General features: G+C 36.7%; 1 protein-coding gene and 1 long non-coding RNA gene across 7 annotated transcripts; one reads left to right on the top strand and one right to left on the bottom strand.

Moving 5' to 3' along the window:
• The first annotated feature begins 318 nt into the window (after nucleotides 1-318).
• Nucleotides 319-2,957, top strand: LOC112164032 (26S proteasome regulatory subunit 4 homolog A-like). Of its 5 annotated transcripts, none has more exons than XM_040507212.1 (5): nucleotides 319-1,057; nucleotides 1,296-1,378; nucleotides 1,904-1,939; nucleotides 2,071-2,605; nucleotides 2,677-2,957. In XM_040507212.1, the coding sequence occupies exons 1-2, from the start codon at nucleotides 575-577 to the stop codon at nucleotides 1,335-1,337; spliced, it is 525 nt and encodes a 174-aa protein (XP_040363146.1). In that variant the 5' UTR covers nucleotides 319-574; the 3' UTR covers nucleotides 1,338-1,378; nucleotides 1,904-1,939; nucleotides 2,071-2,605; nucleotides 2,677-2,957. The 5 variants fall into 5 exon arrangements, 4 of the variants coding, with proteins under 4 accessions (XP_040363146.1, XP_040363145.1, XP_040363144.1 ...); XM_040507211.1 differs by having other exon boundaries at nucleotides 2,071-2,182; nucleotides 2,533-2,957; XM_040507210.1 differs by having other exon boundaries at nucleotides 2,071-2,182; nucleotides 2,575-2,957.
• Nucleotides 2,958-8,285: 5,328 nt separating this feature from the next.
• Nucleotides 8,286-13,106, bottom strand: LOC121049577. Of its 2 annotated transcripts, XR_005800802.1 has the most exons (6): nucleotides 12,986-13,106; nucleotides 12,234-12,289; nucleotides 10,357-10,406; nucleotides 9,089-9,138; nucleotides 8,810-8,861; nucleotides 8,286-8,553 (listed from the first exon to the last, which is right to left on the bottom strand). It is a non-coding gene; the product is annotated as an uncharacterized LOC121049577 (long non-coding RNA). The 2 variants fall into 2 exon arrangements; XR_005800803.1 differs by lacking the exon at nucleotides 8,810-8,861.
• Between the last annotated feature and the right edge of the window lie 6,358 nt (nucleotides 13,107-19,464).

Here is a 19,464-nt window from a genome sequence, read left to right on the forward strand (position 1 = left end):
AGGAAACAATATTATGTGACAACTTGTGTGGTGATCTGTGTCATGATCACTACTAGAAAACTTGTCTTTTACGACGCGCAAATTACGGCGTGCATGATTGTCTTTTACGGCGTTTTTTTTTGTGCGTTGTAAAAGACTTCTCTTTTGGATCTTTTACGGCGTGCATTCTGTGTGCGCCGTAAATGTTACATTTCATTTACGGCGCATATTTTATGTGCGCCATAAAAGACTTCTTTTCTGATCTTTTACGGCGTGTTTTTATTGTGCGCCGTAAAAAAAATTACATTATATTTATGGCCTGCTTTTATGTGTGCCGTAAAAGACTTTCCAATTTTTTCTTTTACGGCGCATTTTTCATGCGCGTCGTAAATGCCAAAAAAAGTTCGAAACCCCGCTATTATTTTAGCTCAAATTCTAATTTCCCTCCTTTTGAAGTTTGCTATCAAATACCAAGGGATTGAGCCGAGAAAAGAAATTAAAAAAAACTCTCCCAAAGCCTGTCTCTCTCGTCCTCCCCCTCTATATATCCATCATAGCAAACACTCTTTCTCTCTCTTAGAACTTGGGAAACAAAATGGGTCAGGGAACTCCGGGCGGTTTGAACCGGCAAGGCCTACCGGGCGACCGAAAGCCCAACGGCAATGACAAGAAGGAGAAGAAGTTTGAGCTGGCGGCTCCGCCGGCCCGAGTGGGCCCCAAGCAGCGGAAACAGAAGGGTCCAGAAGTGGCGGCGAGGCTTCCGACGGTGACGCCGCTGACCAAGTGCAAGCTCCGGCTACTGAAGCTGGAGCGGATTAAGGATTACCTGCTTATGGAGGAGGAGTTTGTGACGAACCAGGAGCGGCTAAAGCCTCAGGAGGAGAAGGCCGAGGAGGACAGATCTAAGGTCGACGATCTACGTGCCTCGCCCATGAGCGTCGGCAATCTCGAGGAGCTGATCGACGAGAACCATGCGATTGTTTCGTCGTCGGTGGGGCCAGAGTACTATGTAGGGGTCCTCTCCTTTGTCGATAAGGACCAGTTGGAGCCTGGGTGCGCCATTTTGATGCACAATAAGGTAATTGGGGTTTTGGGCTTGCTAGGGTTTTTGATTGGGTTGAGGTGATTTGGTTGGTGATGCTTTGTTTTGTGTGTTTTGGATTGTGGTGATTTTGGTGGAATTGAGATTGGTTTATGGAAATGAGTTGTAGTGCAGTCGGCGAGCGAAGATGTGAGTTGGGTTTTTGGTGGAATTGAGATTGGTTTATGGAAATGATTTGAGATTTTGATTACTGGGTTTGTTATGGTTTTTGCAGCTTAATCTTGGTGTGGATGAGAGTATACTCTGTTTGTATTGAAGAAAGATGGGAAAGCTATTGTTGGGGAGGCCACCATTGAGGTCAGTTGGTGTTTATTATAGTAATTTGTTGCTGATTTGAAGATTAACATTAAAGTGTTAGTTTTGTTGTCTTAAAGGCTTGAGCTTTTTGTAGAATGAATTAGCAATGTGTATCAAGCTAGCAACTTTTCTTTATATGAGTGTGTTAGTTTTTGAGTTCTTTGGTGTTTGATGAAAATTTTAGAGGCAGATGCATAGTTTGTTGCTGATGTGAAGATTGAAGGGTTAATTTTGTTGTCTTAAAGGCTCAGGCTTTTTGTAGAATGAACCACAATGTGAATCAAGATGGCAATTTTCTGTTCTGTTAAATTGAAGATAATATATATATATATATATATATATATATATATAAGAGTAAAGGTCTCCATTGTATCTTGCAATTCTGTGGGACTACCTCTGGCTCTGACTAGTACAGTTTAATTTTAGATCATGTTTAATTAATCTGGACTTGCATTTAGACTAATTTCATAACAATATGTTACGGTTATGCTGTGATGTTGATTTGTGTTTGCTTTTTGGTTGCAGGCAAACACGGTGTATGGTGTGTTGCGGGGGTTAGAGGTATGTGTGACTATTACATTGCATTACTAAATAGGCATGTCAATTTGTAATACAAAATCTCTCATTTTGCTTAATATATATTGTTATGTATTGTGAAACCTCATTGATTCTTCTCTTCTACCATGTGCTAGACTTTCAGCCAATTGTGTACTTTTGACTATGAAACTAAATCCATGCAAGTACATAAGTCACCATGGAACATACGAGACAAACCAAGGTTTGCATATCGAGGGCTTTTGCTTGGTAAGCTACAAATTTCAAACATTTTGTCTCTATAGGCTACTAGCTATTTCTCTGAGCCAGGATTGATGCATCAGTCAGTAGATATTTGAAAAAATAAAGCTTTACTGCCCTCTGGTTTCTTCAGTACTTGGCTGCAATATGCTACCCAGATTTTGTTTGATAGGAATCATAGAATTATAAAACTTTGATTAAATGATTCAACTAGTTAGGCACTGATTTGATGGAGGCTTGGAGCTGAAACTTTGATTGATATACTTAATAGGCTTAAACTAGTTTGTTTAATTGATATGCTGCCCGTAATATAATCAATTTTTTGATTCCTGACAGTTTGCAGTGATTTTGTGTTTTAGCAATTTTATATTATACGTAATTGGTAGGATATCTTGGTTCAGGTGCAACTATAGTTCATGGAGTTCAAAACTTGTGGGTTTCACAACCCCCTCCAAATATTCAATATGCAGCTATAGTGATTGGTGGATCGTTTATTATTGAAGGCGCTTCTCTTCTTGTTGCCATACAAGCTGTCAAGAAAGGTGTTGCTGCTGAGGGCATGAAATTAAGAGACTATATATGGCGTGGTCATGATCCTACCTCTGTTGCAGTCATGACTGAGGATGGCGCTGCTGTAGCTGGTCTTGCTATTACTACAGCATCATTGGTTGCTGTAAATGTCACAGGAAATGGAATTTACGATCCTATAGGTTCAATTGTAGTTGGCAACCTTCTTGGAATGGTGGCTATCTTTCTAATACAAAGGAATCGACATGCTTTAATTGGTAGGGAAATGGATGACTATGATGTAGAGAAGGTTCTTCAGTTCTTGAAAAATGACCTGGTTGTAGATTCTTTCCTTTTATTTGTTTTGCACGTGGTGCATTCTTGGTTTTCCTTTTGCTGTTGTCATATTAATTTACATTTTGTTATGTGATATTGCAGTTTGTTATCTCTCTTTTCATCTCAATAAATTGTATAGATTTATATAGATTTTGAAATGATATCACAAAATTTACAGGAAAAAAAAATTGGGTGCAAATATTACATGCTGTAAATATATCCTACAACCACATTTACGGCGTGTTTTTGAGATCACTTACGGCGTGTTTCTGATATCAATTACGGTGTGCTTTGCTATTTCAAAATGAAATAAAAAATCTCTAAAACCCTTTTACGGCGTTCATTGTTGTCTTTTACGGTGTGCTTTGAGATCAATTACGGCATGCTTTTGATATCAATTACGGCGCACATATTTGGTCATTTACGGCGCGCTTTGTATTTGAAAATTGAAATTAAGAATCTCTAAAACCCTTTTACGGCGCTCTTTTATGTCTTTCACGGCGTGCTGGTAGGGTCTTTTACGGCGTTTTAGAAACACGCCGTAAAAGAGTTTTGTCTTTTATAGCATGTCCATTTACGGCGCATTTTTGTGTGCCGTAAAATGTCTTTTATGGCGCTCTTTGCAGGCCGTAAAAGACCATTTTTCTTGTAGTGGATTTTGTGTAAATGATGTGGGTTGTTGTTGAGTGGTTGATGTTGTGGTGATTGGTGTTATGAATGGATGATTTTATATTGTTTTCTAGTTTATTTCTAGGGCTAAATATTGTTTAGTACCTTGTGGTTTGAGCCCAATATCGATTCAGTCCCTCGACTTTCAATTTCATCAAAAACACCCCTGCATTATCAAATCTCATCTAATAGGTCATTCTGTCAATAATCTGTCAATTAGAGCTGTTAACTCGCTGATGAGGCATGCCATGTCAGATCGTGTGGCCCCACCTAACAGGAAAAATTCCAAAATTACCCCACCTATCGTGTGGTGATCCTATGCATGCTTTGCTTCGTGCTTCAGATTTATTACAAGCTGACTAAAGAAAACAGAAACGCCCTCTTTCTGGTTTGAATTTAAAAGAAATGGCTCCGGCGACTAATTGGCTATCATTCTTCTTAATGTCCCCCATAGAAATGCTGTGGTCCTCCTCCGAGTCTGAGTCTCCCTTCGCTTAAGCTTACGATACCTACGCTGTTACTGCTCCCTCTCCTCATTACTACCTTGACAACTTCTACACTAACGGTAAATGATCATACCTCGACAACTTCTACGCTAACAGTAAATGATCGTAACTCGAAATATTTCACTACTTGTTTGCCAACTCCTTGCAATATTCAGCTTATGCTGTGTTTGGTTGGCCCGCAAATCATTTCAATGGCTGACTTAAGTTTTTACCTGAGTTGAAAACTGAGCAGCTTGAATTAATTGGTGGAGCTCAACTGCATGTCGATGTAATAATCAGACCCATTATTTGTTTGTTTTCTCAAGCTGGACGAACCCGAAATCCGAAGTGTTCTACATGGAAGGTAAGGAAGACCACCAAACCAAACAGACCCACTCCGATTCGCTTGAGAGCTTCATCGACCCACAAACTCAGAACCAGCCAATTTCCAAGCTCGAAGACTTGCTCGGCAACTCTATGGTGCGCTACATCAACAGCCAAACAGAGATGCAGGACTCGTCGCTGACCCAAATCTACGACCAGGGCTCGGCCTACTTTGGTGACCACCACTAGAACCAGGATCTCAAGGCGATTACTAGGTTCCAAGCCTTTTCGGCTAACTTAGGGTCCTAGGTGGAGGACTCGGCACCCATGGCCAAGACTCAGCTCGCTTGAGCCGAGTTTACGGGTCACTCGGTTGAGTCAATTGGGAACAAGTTGGGTTTCTCGAGTTGTGGTGCTACGAACAAAAGCAGTGCTGTGGTGTTACGAACAAACGGAGACGCCGCCCTCGTCCTCCTCCTCCTGCTGCACTAGATCCTACCCTTCCAACCGCCGCACCACCAGCCTCACCTCGTACTTCCTCTTATTCACCGGCGGCCACGGCCTCCACTTCATCATCTTCGCCGCCACCATTCTGATTCAATTTGATCAAATTAGAAAAACCCAACCCAAATTTGGTCTGAAGATTTGAGAAGAAGGCTGTTATTTTGGGTATTGAGAGAGAGAGAGAGAGAGGGTGTGGGTTTCAGAGAGAGGCAGGGGCAATTTTGGAATTTTTCCTGTTAGATGGGGCCCACACGATCTGACATGGCATGCCTCATCAACGAGTTAACAGCTCTAATTGACGGATTATTGATGGAATGACCTATTAGATGAGATTTGATAATGCAATGGTGTTTTTGATGAAATTGAAAGTTGAGGGACTGAATCGATGTTGCGCTCAAACCACAGGGTACTAAACAATATTTAGCCCTTATTTCTATTATTGAATTGCTTGTTTTCTTTCATAATCTTCTGAACTAAATTATATGCAGGGATTACTGTTTTCTGAATTGATTGCTTTTAATATAATCTCCTGAACTAAACTATATGCAGGGATTACTATGATTTTTGTTGTTTGATTTTAATGTAATCTTCTGAACTAAACTATATGCAGGGATCACTATGATTGTGGATTGTGTGCTTTTTGGTTATCTCCTGAACTAATTTCTATATGTAAGGATTACTGGTTTTTATTTAGTTAAATTGTGAGTGCAGTTGTGGTGGAGATTCGTAGTGAGTCGAGAAACATTCTATCATGTTATTGTGGTGATAAATGATTCCTGTCTAGAGAAGAAAAAAAAGTGATTTCTTAGATTTATTGTTGAGATTTCAAATTATTTGATTTGTCATGGTAGTGACTTGTGTTTTCCTTAAAGAGAAAAGGATTTTGATTTTAAAAATAATCATTGTGTTGATTTGTTTACCTTGAGTCGAAAAGTGTTGGTTATGGTTATTTGAGTTTACTCACACGAGCTTGCAAAAACTTACCGGGTTTGTTATTTCAACCCGGTGCACTATTCCATGGTGTAGGGTTATTATGCAGGTCAGAGTAACGAGTGACCATCGTCGAAGCTAAGGTCTTGTTGATGTGGTAGCATGGATGTAGAAGTGTACTTTTAGTTTTAGTCTTCTGTTGTGTGGTGAGTGTGGTGGGTGTGTTTACTTATTGAATTGTTGTTCAATTTAATTTGTAAACTCTCGGTAATGTAATATGTGACTCTAAAGAATGAGTCGGTATTGACATTGTGAGCTCGTTGTGTTTTGTTGCTTAGTTTGAATGAAAAAATTTCTGAGTGTTCTTTTTGGGGTTGTTTATTTATCACGTTTCGGATTCAAATTTCTTTATTCGAAATTCGGGATGTGACAATTAAGGAGGTGGCTAATGAGTATAGAAAGTGAGATTTGAATGAGTCGAAATGTTAAGTTTTTCAATACAATATTCAATGAATGAGTAGTGTAGCATGTGTGGCAATATTTGAAGCAAAAAGTTTTTATGCTTTCGATTATTACCTATTCTATATTTCCATTAATATTGATTTGAGACAATGAATTGCCTCTGTGTGATATGGATCTAAAATTGGTAAGTAATATTGAAAAAAATTAAATTTTATATCATTATGTGTTATAAAAATAAAATATAATATAAAAAATACAAAATCGCCTAGGCGCCGTCTAGGCGCTAGTACCAAAATTGTAAGCCCGTAATCTAATTACCTTAATTATAAGAAACTTCTACTTCTACAAATTGAATTAATGAAGAGTAAGCCACATCTCTATTGATTTTCTAGTTTATTTTTGTTTGATGCTTGTTTTTCTGGGAAAATTTATTGAATGTTTTCTTATAAATGATTGCAAAAAGTTTTGTGTATTGAGAAATGCATTGATTGAAAAACAATCTTTTTATTTGCTAGGAAGTATGCAGATTGAAGATTTGTCTCATTCATTGAAGTTTTCTTTTGTTATCTTTCAATTTTTTTTGCCTCCCTGTAGAAATTTTTTTGCTTCTGCCACTGGTTGTTGCTTGATCTGTTTAGGACACCAGCATGCACATATGTGCCTACCAAGAAGTTGAAGATGCCGGAATTCACAACCAAGTTCACTGCAAAATCGCTTGGGATGGTTAAAGCTCCAGGTAGTATTTTGGTGCCAAAAGAGTATGTGCATGAGGAGAAGGTTGGAAGAAAAGGGGAAGACCTCTTGGTTCCAAAAACAAAAATCCTTCCAAAGAAAATTAAGAAAGTAGCTGATGCACAGGAGCTCTGCCTGACCTATCTCACCAAGCCTCCTAGCCCTAGCTTGAAGGGCAATGAGAAAATTTAAGTCTTTTTTTTTTTTTTCTCTTTTAGACTTTGCCTTTGTTTTCATTGTTTATAGGTAATTCGCTTTAATAATAGGTTCGCTTTAATAAGAGAGCATTGGATGTCTTAATGAGTGGTGATGTCCTATATACCACAATTCTTATTTGCCCTCTGTATTCAAGGCAATGGAAATGTCACTATGCCAAAAAGGCCTTCAGACGACAGAACAATTCTGTCGTCTTAATGAACAAAAATGTGTCGTCTAGTACGATGTCGTCTCTTGGGGGCATCAGACGACAGAAGTGTTCTGTCGTCTGATATTTCAGACGACATAAAAAAATAAAAGTCTTGTGTTGTCTGATGAGTTTTGCATTTTGGGAACATTGTGATCTGTATCTTTAAAAGCATTCAAACAACAGTTTTGTATTGTCTGATAAACAAAACAACCACATTATTTTTTAAATACTATTGTGTGAAGCATATTTGAAAGACTTATTTGTGTGGTCTGAATGCCCTTAAATAAGAAATATGAAGACTCGTATGTAGTGTCTTATCTCATACAACAACATTAAAGGTTGTGCTAATTTACTTTAAACGACAATTATATGTGGTCGTAAAGAGCATCAGAGGACAATTAAGTATCGTTCTAGGGTACATACATACGACACTTAAGTGTTGTGTGAAAGGTCTTTTATGAGGTCTTTTATATTGTCTGTGATTGATTCCAACTACACTTATTTGTTGTTATTATACGTTTTAGCCAACACTTTTGTCTAACTTATGTTGTTGTTTTGCCCTTTAGACTACAATTTTCTGTCGTCCCAATGCCAAAAAGACAATAGACTTCTATTTGATTTTTGTGTTGTTTTTGTTTAGCTGCAACCACACATTTTGGTGTGCTTTTGTTGTAGCTTGCAATTTGAAATAACATATTAATAGTCTCCTGTTACAATTGGTATGCATGCATCTGGAAATTAAAATTACCCGTTCATGAAACCATAAAATCCACATCCAAAATCATTCATTGCAATTTCCACTAATCCATCATTGTCTCATGTACACAAACCTAATCATGAGCATCAGTTCAAAATGGCCCATATCTACTAATTTGAATCTGCAAACAAGTCCACATTCTTAATGAAGAAAGAATTTCTACTAGACACAAGTTAATTATAGGAACTAGCTAGCTGTACTACTGTATTACACCTGGTGGCTTCCCTTGGGGATCACATAATCTCCATAATTGTCCCTTGACAGCTTCCTACACAGAAGCATGCATGATTATCACCAAAATAGGGGAGAAACAAACATAACATGTTAAAAGGAAATCTCAATTAAGATGCCAGTAAAAAGGAAATCTCATCCATATAAACAACCTACATAGAGTTTGCAAATGAATGCAGTAAATAGGATATCAAGAAATTTACAAACTGCAAGACAAACAAAATACTCAAAACATCAAAACCCATATCAGTCAAAAACGAAAGTCTTGAAACCACCCAAAATTAAAGCCTCACCTTGAACCTTTTCTAGTTGATCGCTCAAAACCCAGACTCGCAAACAATACTCCTAAAATATCAAAATCCATATTAATTCAAAGGCAACCACAACAGGGAACTCAATCAAAACCAAAAAAACATAGAAATGAGTAAAGTAATTTAATTTAACCCCAAAATCTATAGATATTTTGTCTTCAAAACACAGACAACATCCACAATAGAGATGAAATAGATAGGAAAAGGCAACATTTTCCATTCAAAACAACAACCAATACAATTTACAGCACAACAACAAACCTCTTTTCTTTGTTTCCAGTCGAAATTTATCCCCCTTCAATATGTACTACCTGCAAATTAAAAACAGACAACAAAAATGAAAAACCGGACTCAACCTATGAACAATACAATTAAAAATTTTCAAATAAAAAAAAAAAACCAAGAACACAACAATCAATTAAATTCCTATTGATTAGTGAAAAAAATAAAAAAACTTAGTCTGGGTAAAACCGAACCATCCCTCCTATTTTCTTCAATTCAGAAGTATTGTTGATGACAAAATAAGTAAAAAGTTAAATAAATCTTTATCTTATTAAAAAGATACTGCCTTAAGCTTGAACTTTAAAAATATAGTGGTTATTCTTTTTCATACAACAACGGGCTGTCTGTATTTTCTTTTCTTTTCACGTAATGCATAGCGTGCTATACCTAACAGATAGCAAACCATTCTTTTTTTTTTTTTTTTTTTGGTTAACTAAAATGATGTGCATCAAAAAATAATGAACCTTTCTCTTCACATAAATTTCATAACTCAATAAAAAGAGCATATGGCATTAGGAGGGTTATATTGTACTACTCCCTCAAATATTCTTGGAGCAAAATTGTAATACAGAATCCATAAGACATAGTACCACAGGATCCTTATATAAAAGAGCTTCTAAGAATTTAGAACTCAGAATCCTCTGCTAAATATGGTTCAGAGCATGATAACTATAAAGAAGAATGAATGTTTTGATAGTTCTCTTCACATAAATTTCATAACTCAATAAAAAGAGCATATGGCATTAGGAGGGTTATATTGTACTACTCCCTCAAATATTCTTGGAGCAAAATTGTAATACAGAATCCATAAAGACATAGTACCACAGGATCCTTATATAAAAGAGCTTCTAAGAATTTAGAACTCAGAATCCTCTGCTAAATATGGTTCAGAGCATGATAACTATAAAGAAGAATGAATGTTCTGATAGTTTAATTAAGCAATGCATAAGACCAAAAAGGTTTTAATTAACAAAGTGCAAGCAAAGTTCTTTCGTACAAGGTTTATGAACAAAAAGGAAGAGACAAATATAGCAGGCACAAATGCATTCATGATTTATAACCATTAATTTCAGCAGATAAAAGTGAAACTCTTAAGCAACTGGAACTCAACCAACACCAAATGAAACTCCTAAACAACTGGATACACAGAACAGAACCACAGATCCTTTAACCAACTATGTTGTTACTGCGAAGCTTGATTAAAATTCCCCATCTTGTTGTGTAAGAGAGAAGAAAATAAAACTAACCAATCTCCTAGGAACCGCGTCATCTAGTTCCTGAGGCTTATTAGTAGCACCTGCAAGAATATAAAAACAATATTAGAGAGGTATACTAAAATCTATTTAGGTTTTGGTATGATCAGAATGAAAATATAAAATGAAAAAAAAACATTAACTTAGGTAACCTAATTTTTATTTGTATCATGTAAGATGTACAATTGATCTAGGATTAAACTAAAGCCATAAGAATCCTTGTCAATATCTAACTAATCAGTATCATTATTGCCTTGACTTCAAACTAAAGGTCAAGCAATTATACTCACTGGAAATGAACTTAAAATTGGAACACAGTTACACAGTGATTTTGATTTAATAAACACATATGACCTAGACTAATCTATACCTTTCATCCTTAATATTCATATCTCCACTACATAACAAAACAGTTATCTGCTCAGAACAGAAACTAAGACCATGTAGAGACGGCTCATGGATTGCAGCTCCAAGACATAAGATTGTTTACTGGTTTTAACTAACTTAGTCTTTGCACTGAACATTATGACAAACATAGAAAGAACATTGACGAATTAGATCACTAGTTATTACCCAAAATAACATTGAATCTGACCCATTGCAACAATGCTTCCAGGATTGTGAACAGTTTTAAAATGTAAACACTAAAATCATAAACATGTCACACATCCTTTAACCTTGTTGACCAATACTGGCCCTTTAATTTACGTGGAAAAGCTGATGCAAAAAGCCCTTTATCTGTTTCTGTTACTTTGCCATTTGCTTCTTGATACAATCTTTCATGCCATTTCAAGGATGCATACAATCTTCAAAATTTATATTCGCTTTCACCTCTGTAGCTAAATGAACTTTTGAACACAAATAATTTAAATACCTAGAAATACATTCATTTAATACACACGATTGTAACTGATTTAATCATTTATACTAACAGCTTTAATTGATCATCATATGTATCAAAACTCAACATGAACTGATCATGAACAACTATTTGAATTGCTTTTAATTATCTGAATTAAACATGTTACTAAAGCTTTGCTTGTCAACAATAAAGCTTAGCATGTTGGGATAAATAGATATCAATTGATTGCTACCGTTGTTGCTTTTGGTGGAGGAAGATTTTATTCCTTTTCAGTACCACATGATGATAGCAGAAATAATTCAGATTTCGATACCTAATGGCAAACTATCAAGGCTTTGAATGAAGAATACAAACTAAGGGGTATAAGCATTAACTCATAAACTATAAAGAAGGTAACAGCTAAGTTAGAAGGGAAATACTAAACTCATCCCTTATAAATTAGGAGAATAAATCCTTATTCCAAACTATAAATAACTTGACTAAAAGGAAGAGAAATCTTAATTAAATTTGGAAACAAAGGAAAACAATCCAAACACTGCACTAATTAGCTTAGTCCTTCTACGTTAAGGACAATGAATCCTTAATCCAGACTAAGAGAAAAGAAGGGGTCTGACCCCCATTGCATTTTGTACATAAACCTCTCTCCTTTATCTCATACTGCAATTGCACTAATCTGAAAACAGCTTAGGAAATTTGGGGATTTTTCTTGAAGTTAAGGAGTTCATCAAATGGCTACTAATGGAGAACGTACTTGTACAAAACGGCCTCCGAGCCCCTCTCCTGTAAGAAATTCCAAATTTTTTAAGGCAAACATGAGAATTTTGGTTACTGGAGGAGCTGGGTTCATTGGCTCTCACCTAATTCTTAATTTTAGAATACCCTAAACGTTGGCTGAGACATGGCATTCACCTAATTCTCCACGGATATGCACTTTATACAAAGAGAGAATACAATCAAGATACTTGAGATATAAATACATACGGAGGAAATAAGAATGTAGATCATTTACCTTTGCAGCTATCAAATATATTGAAGGATTAGGCTTTTACTCTGTTACACCATCACCTACAAACAAAAATGGAAGGATATTTGTGAACTTAAGTGTGAGCCAGGTATGCAAATGGAAAATCTACATGAGTATGACAAAATCACAATTTAACTGAGACTTTTCTAACTACCAAAAGACCATAACCTAGATCTTTATATAGCAAATTCCATTGTGCTATCATGTAGGTACCGAAGATTGAACAGAAGAAAATAAAAAATAAAAAATAAAAACATGGGAGGTACAAAATCAGTCAATAAATAATGAAAATATGCTCCCAACATTGCACACAACAGAGAAGTTAGAAATTCAGTGCTAACTCTCCCAATGATCTTTAGGCGGTTAAGCACTCAAAATTAAACCGCCAAACACCCAAAACAGATAAAACCCAGATGATATTCCAGGCTCCGAAGTCCAAATTGGCTGTGAAATTTAATCCTTTTTTTCCTTTTCTTTGTGAATGGGTTGAAAGAGACATAAAGAGAGGAGAAAACTCATCGAATTAATTTGGGGAAATAAGGGATCAAATAAAGCTCTCCAGCTTACGATGGCCAAAATGACATTCAATATCACGTCTAGAAATAAAACCTCTTTCAATGTGTTATAACCCAAATCACCATCGTTCACATTTAATATACAAATACACAAATTTCAAACATGAAAAACAAAACCACAATCCGAAACAACTGGAAAAAAAACCCAAATCAAACACATACCTCTTCTTCTATTAAAACCTTCCTCAGCCCAAACCGTCCTCCGAAAGTCGACCAAAATCTTCAATATTTCCTCTTCCTTTTCCTACCCTAGCGGTCTACGATCAAAATCGGAAATCCCACATCAAATCCATAATTCAAAACCCCAAATTTTAATATACTTTGAGAATTAATTAAATCACAAGGGCCATTATGACAATTGCAAATTATATTTTTATTAAAAAAATAAACAAAATAAATCTCACAAATTCCACTTTTCTCTCCCACTATTGCAGAGACTCTCTGCAATAATTGTTTTCATCAAATTTTTTTTTCTTTTTTTTTCTGAAAAGAAAAATACATATACATGCAAAGCATGTGTAGAGAAATGCTAGTATATATATAAAACAGCCCTCAAAACTCATCTAACAGATTATGTCAGAACTTTATTCCCTGCCACCCTTTATCCCTTGACTTATTTAATTCAATTAATTCCAGGAGGTTCAAGGTTTTATCAACAATCCAAGTGAACTTATTTCCCTGATCAAAATCCCAAGCAGACTACAATGATTAGAAATAAGAAGGGCATTATCTAACAAGTTGGCATTATCTAATATCTAACAAGGGAACTGTCACCGTGACATATAGTAGCGGCTTAGCAGCATTTGGATTCGTTGGAACAGGCTTGATCCATTGCTTAATTCCTTTAATAATACCAGGGTACAGAACACCCTGCTCCTCTCTACCAGATGAAGTGTATTTGTGATTATCCCTCAGTCATCGGATCAATCACAGAGATAGTAGTCTTCTTTGATCCAAGTGTAACTGCTCCATCATCTAACGTATAGGGCATCTTATAGACAACCTCAACCATAGGAATATTACGTTTCTGCAAGCAAGTCAATTATTAATGTACAATACAACCCCAGTATGTACAAAATATATCCTATTAGTAAAACTTTGTATATAATCTAATTCATTGCAGTTATGAGTCGGGAGTTTCTCAACTTCCAAAGTACTTATCCTTCAAGAATGTGGCAATCCTTATACATCCAAAGCTATTGTTATGCTGGAACTACAAAGTTTATTAAGATTATCTAAGAAAACATGAAATTCATCTCATTGTATTCCAACACTATCTTATCAATAGTATTCCAACACTATCTTATCAATAGTGTAACACAATCCGATATCTACACTATCTTATCATCAGTATAACACAATCCAATATCAATACACAGTCGACATATCAAACAAATTATATAAACAAAAGATTGGGGAAAAAAAAAAAGAGGATCGAGTAACCGCACCTTGTACTGAAATTTTTCCCAGAATTTCTCAACCCAGAATATGTCTCACATGTTAGTACGAGTTGAGCCCTTGTTACAAGTCGCCAACTTTGATATTCCTGCAAGTAAAAGGCATAATAAGCTTGCCATTCAAGGACATATCACAACTGAACTAACTCTGTGAATTGAAATTGTATTGTAATTGGCAGGTTAATCAGCATGACACTGACAAAGCAGAGAGAAAACTAATTGTAATACCTTTGGACTAATAAGGTGTCGTTCTGGATTTGCATAAGCACAGCCTCTTGGACCTCTTCTCGAAAACATTATTGCACTAATACGTATGCAGATGACAAAAGCCGTAATAGGGGAAAACTTCAAAGACATTCATTAAACATTTAGAACCATTAACTGTGATGCCCCGGAAATTCGTAATTATTTTCCGAGGAATTTTCGGAATCTAATTTATGGTTGTTGGACGGTTTCGTGGCTCGTGGATGGAGCGGAAGCGTTTCGGACGAATTTCTATTTGAAAAGTATGACTTTAGGGGGGGTTCAAGGTTGACTTTTTATTTGTTGGGATTCTCTGAAAACTTCCTTCACGAAAGTTGTAGAGCGCGTCGATACGAGTTCGTGGACATATGGAACGCGAGAATCGGAGTTCGTATGAGAAAGTTATGAGTGTTTGAAGTTTTGGGAAAGTTCTATAAATAGTAGTTTCCATTTTCGGAAACTTACTATTTCCATTTCTTTCATTCTTCTTTTTCCGGAAATCAGAAGCTCTGTTCTCTCTCTTCTTTGCGCGTGACCCGACCCTAACCCGGCGACCCGACCCGGATTTTCCGGCGATCTCCGGCCACCTCTAACCTTGAAACCTGCACAGAACGATTCGCCTCTCTCGTGCGGTCGTCCCTATGGTAGCCTCTTGTGGCGATTCGTGGTGGAGGAAGTGCAGCAAAGCGGTGCAGTTGGAGGATTTCGGACCCGGTCGGAAATCCTTGTTCCGACGTCGGCGAGACTTCAAGCTTTCTTGGTTGAGCTCAGAGCAGCCTCGTCGATCGATCCTTGGTGGTTGTTTGGATCGATTCACGTGAAACCTTGTTCAACTCAGTTGGGATTACTGTTCACGGCTTGTAAGGTAGTTTTCGATCCCTTAAGCTTGTTTTCTGACTTCGAGCGAGTTATGAGAATTCACAAGCATGCTTAGATGAAGCTTTTTGATGTTGGGAGTTTTGTGAAATAATGAGTTTTTGGCTGGCGGCGGTGCACCACCGTCTGTGGTGGCGTTCCAGCGGTGTTCCGGCCACTTAAGGAACTGTTTTTGGTATTATATATGTTCTACTCGTTGATACGAGCGTTTCGATATATAATATGTAAATTTTGGAGTTCGTATGGAATTGTTATGATTTTTGCAGTTTCATACCGATCGATTATTCTATCCGTGAGGATTTGAGCGTCCGATCGACTTGTGATTTGGTCACATCGATCGTGGACGTATTCCAGAGACTTTGGGAGGTCTCGGATGTGGTTTCACCTCGATTGGCGCCACTTTAGGGATTTTAGTTCAAAACAGGGGTTTCGGACTTAAATTGGTTGTGAATCGTTACTGATTTGAGATCATTGGTGAATAGGTGCTTCTAAAAGGTGAATTGGACGAGTTGTTGGTGATAGTGTTAGTTCGGTTCTGTATAGAAGACGCAGCGGGATTCTGAGGTGAGTAATCTCACGAAGTTCATTCACGAACGGGAATACCTAATTGTTTTGAGAGTTATTAGTTAACTGCAAACTATAGTTGGTATTAGTAGGCATTCCTGAGCGGATGACTACATATAGATATATATTTACGTGAAATATATATGTTTTGGGTGGTTTGTGGATTTATGAAAACAATATGCATGAAATGATGCTTTTTATTGTTTTGGGGTGTGGCTTTTGGAAAACAAATGATTTGTGGAAATGATTGATTTCGATTTGTTTTGAAAAGCGTTGAGATTTGGGTATGAAAGCAATAGGCATGAATTGATGCTTTTTATTGTTTTGTGTTATGGCTTTTTCAGAAAACAATGATTATGGAAATGTTGATTTCGATTGTTTTCAAAAGCGTTGCGATTTGTGTAACATTTTGGGTCCAATGCGACTCCTTTAATGTTTTGCTCCAAGGGACAGTGCGGCCCGAGGATTGAAGGTCTAAGACCTTGGGCAGAATCTCAGGTGACCACGTCTTTGGCCGGACGAGTGGTTACGTTTTCTGTTAGAGCTCTAATCTGTCTGCCATATAGGTAATTCATGGGGTAACGGGAATTGGTTATTAATAACTCATGACATTACGTATTTTTAGGGAACAAGGTGTGAGTTGCTTCCTTATTAATGGTTTTTAAGGGGACAAGGTGTGAGTTGTTTTCCTTATTAACGTTTTGATAGAAATCAAGGTGTGAGTTGCTTTCTATGGTACGATTATGGTACATTTGATAGGAAACAAGGTGTGAGTTGTTTTCTATGTTTTAACTGATAGAATTCAAGGTGTGAGTTGCTTTCTATGGTACGCTTATGGTACAACTGATAGAATTCAAGGTGTGAGTTGTTTTCTATGTTTTATTGATAGAATTCAAGTGTGGGTTGTTTTCTATGTTTCGTTTTAAAAGGAAACAAGGTGTGAGTTGCTTTCTTTTATTTCGATTTGAAAGGAAATTAAAGTGTGAGTTGTTCTCCTTATTTCGTGTTTTAAGGAATCAAAGCGTGAGTTGTTTTCCTCGTTTGGCGTGAGTTGTGCATATGTGTTTTGAGTTACTCATACGGGCTTGCAAAAGCTTACCGGGTTTATTGTGTGGCAACCCGGTACACTATTCAAACGGTGTAGGGGTTAATCCTACAGGTTAGGATAATCGAGGTTGAGGCAGCGAGCTAGCAGCTTTATGGTAGGAAACCATCTTTGTGACTTTACCGTTATTTGGACTTCCGTTGTAGTGAGCTCTGAGGAGCATTTACGTTTTATCTTGTTGTTGACAATTTAATTCGTAAGCTTGTGTAATATATAACTCTATGGAGCGAGTGTATATTAACTTTGAGGGTTCAGGGCATCAATATCTGTGTAAGTTAAAGGGAAAAAGATTCCAGGCATTTTGTATTGATGACTGGACGTTCACGCATATATAATTATGGGTTATATATATCGATTTTCATGTGTGTAAAATCAGGGGCGTGACATTAACCATATTCATTCAACACCAAAGTAAGGTTTAAGCAGAAATTGTATAACAACTCTCAATATTGTTCACTGACCCAGCAATCAAATAGAATCCATATTGAAATCAAAACCAGAGTTTCAATATTTCAATCAAAATCGAAATTACGTGAACTTACCCCAAAAACTAAGTATCGATCACAACCCTATACCCAAGTCCCTCATCTTCTCCTTGGCTCAAAACACAGTTATCCAAAACGCAGGTCCTCTTCCTCCTCACAGCAAAACCGAACAATACCCCTATAAAATCGAAACCCAATTGAATTCAAAACCAACCACAGTAAAAAGATTGAAACCCATATCAATCCAAACCCAACCGCAACAAAAACCCCAATCAAAACAAAAAAAATAGGAATCTGGGAAACAATACCTTCGATAGCCAAGCTTTCAAGATTGATCCAAATGAAACGCGAACTGACTTCTTCTCCCGCTCTCTCGATTCCAACAGTATCGTCTTCCACTGCTCCATTCTAATTCGAGGAGAAATGGTCGGTGCCATCGACCTTCGAGGATAGAGGGAGAGGGCTAGTGCCGGCAACCTTCCAGGAGAGATTGAGAGAGAGATGACGAGTCACTAAGTGATTGACTTCGAATTCATGAAGAGACCAAGACAAGAGTCACTGAATGCTGCCGTTTCGCCACCATCGACAGTGAAGGAGGCTGAGAGTCAGAGAGAGAGAGAGAGAGGTCTAGGTTATCAGTAATTGGAACACCTCATTTTGACGAGGATAAGAGGAAAAGTAAAATCCAATCACCCCAAATAGAAGAAAAACCTAATTGAAATCAAACCTAAAATTGAAGCTAAGAAGAAGAAGGAGAGACTAAGAAGAAGAATCGAGAGAGCGAGAAGACGAAGGAGAGAGTGAGAATCAAGTTTTCAGAAAGCTGAGTGAGAAGGCTAGGAGAGAGGCTGGTTTTTGAGGTTTTCAATTTTGCGAGTTCTAGGTCAAGCTGAGAGAGCTGATCGAGTGAGAATGACAGAAGATGACTTAATTGCGAGGGATCTATGTCCAAAAGCACAAGTCAAAATAACTTGGAAAATTTTAAAACAAGCTCCACATCTCAGACGACATTTAAATGTTGTCTGAATGTCACAAATTCTAGTCAACTAGAGCGTGGCTATTTGAGAGGGAAAAGACTCAATCAATTTTTGGATATCCCTCCAAATTTGATAGGAAATCACCACCTTCTACAACTACACAAATGTGTTGTCTGAATGCTCACCATTTATCCAAATTTGAGATAGAAAATCACCACCTTCTACAACTACACAAATGTGTTGTCTGAATGCTCACCATTTTTCCAAATTAAACCAGTATGGTTTTAGTGTATATTCAGACGACAGAAAAAAAAAATTATGTCGTCTGAAAAACTCAGACGACATAAAACAAAACTTATGTCGTCTGAAGGCCTTTTTGGCATAGTGTGTACTTGAACTAATACAAATTGTTTTGATTTGATTATTATATATATATATATATATATATATATATAATTTTTATCCAATTAGTATTGACGTTTATCTCTTCAAAAAAAAAATCCTTTATTTCATAACATGCATGCACATTGTAAGCCCTGATGGCTTAGTATGGAATCATTTTGCTACGAATTCCAAGACAACTTCAGTTAAAAAATCTAGTAAAATCCTTGGATTTGATAGCAGATTTCTAAGAAAGCTTCCATATGGTAAATATTTATTGCTACAATATAATTTCCAAGACAACCTAATTATGGTATATTTATCTTTAAAAAACTTAATTATGGTATATCTTCTATTAAGAATCTAGAAAAATCCTAAGAAAACTTATATATGGTATGTCTTTTACTTCAGGAAATATAGCAAAGTCTGACAAATATGGTCAATGTTTAAGCTCGTTCATATATATGAACACTTATATAAGCATTCTTAGCATATACATTAGCAGCAACAAATATATATAATCCACTTATCCTTCTTCCAGCGATCCGCCTCC

This window comes from Rosa chinensis, chromosome 5 (assembly GCF_002994745.2).
Source record: "Rosa chinensis cultivar Old Blush chromosome 5, RchiOBHm-V2, whole genome shotgun sequence".
NCBI lineage: Eukaryota > Viridiplantae > Streptophyta > Magnoliopsida > Rosales > Rosaceae > Rosa > Rosa chinensis.

Excerpts from the sequence above, each read along its gene's own strand:
- LOC112164032 (XM_040507209.1), top strand. The coding sequence starts at position 575 with ATGGGTCAGGGAACTCCGGGCGGTTTGAACCGGCAAGGCCTACCGGGC. Across the intron at positions 1,058-1,295 it reads CCATTTTGATGCACAATAAG|CTTAATCTTGGTGTGGATGA; the intron begins GTAATTGGGGTT and ends TGGTTTTTGCAG.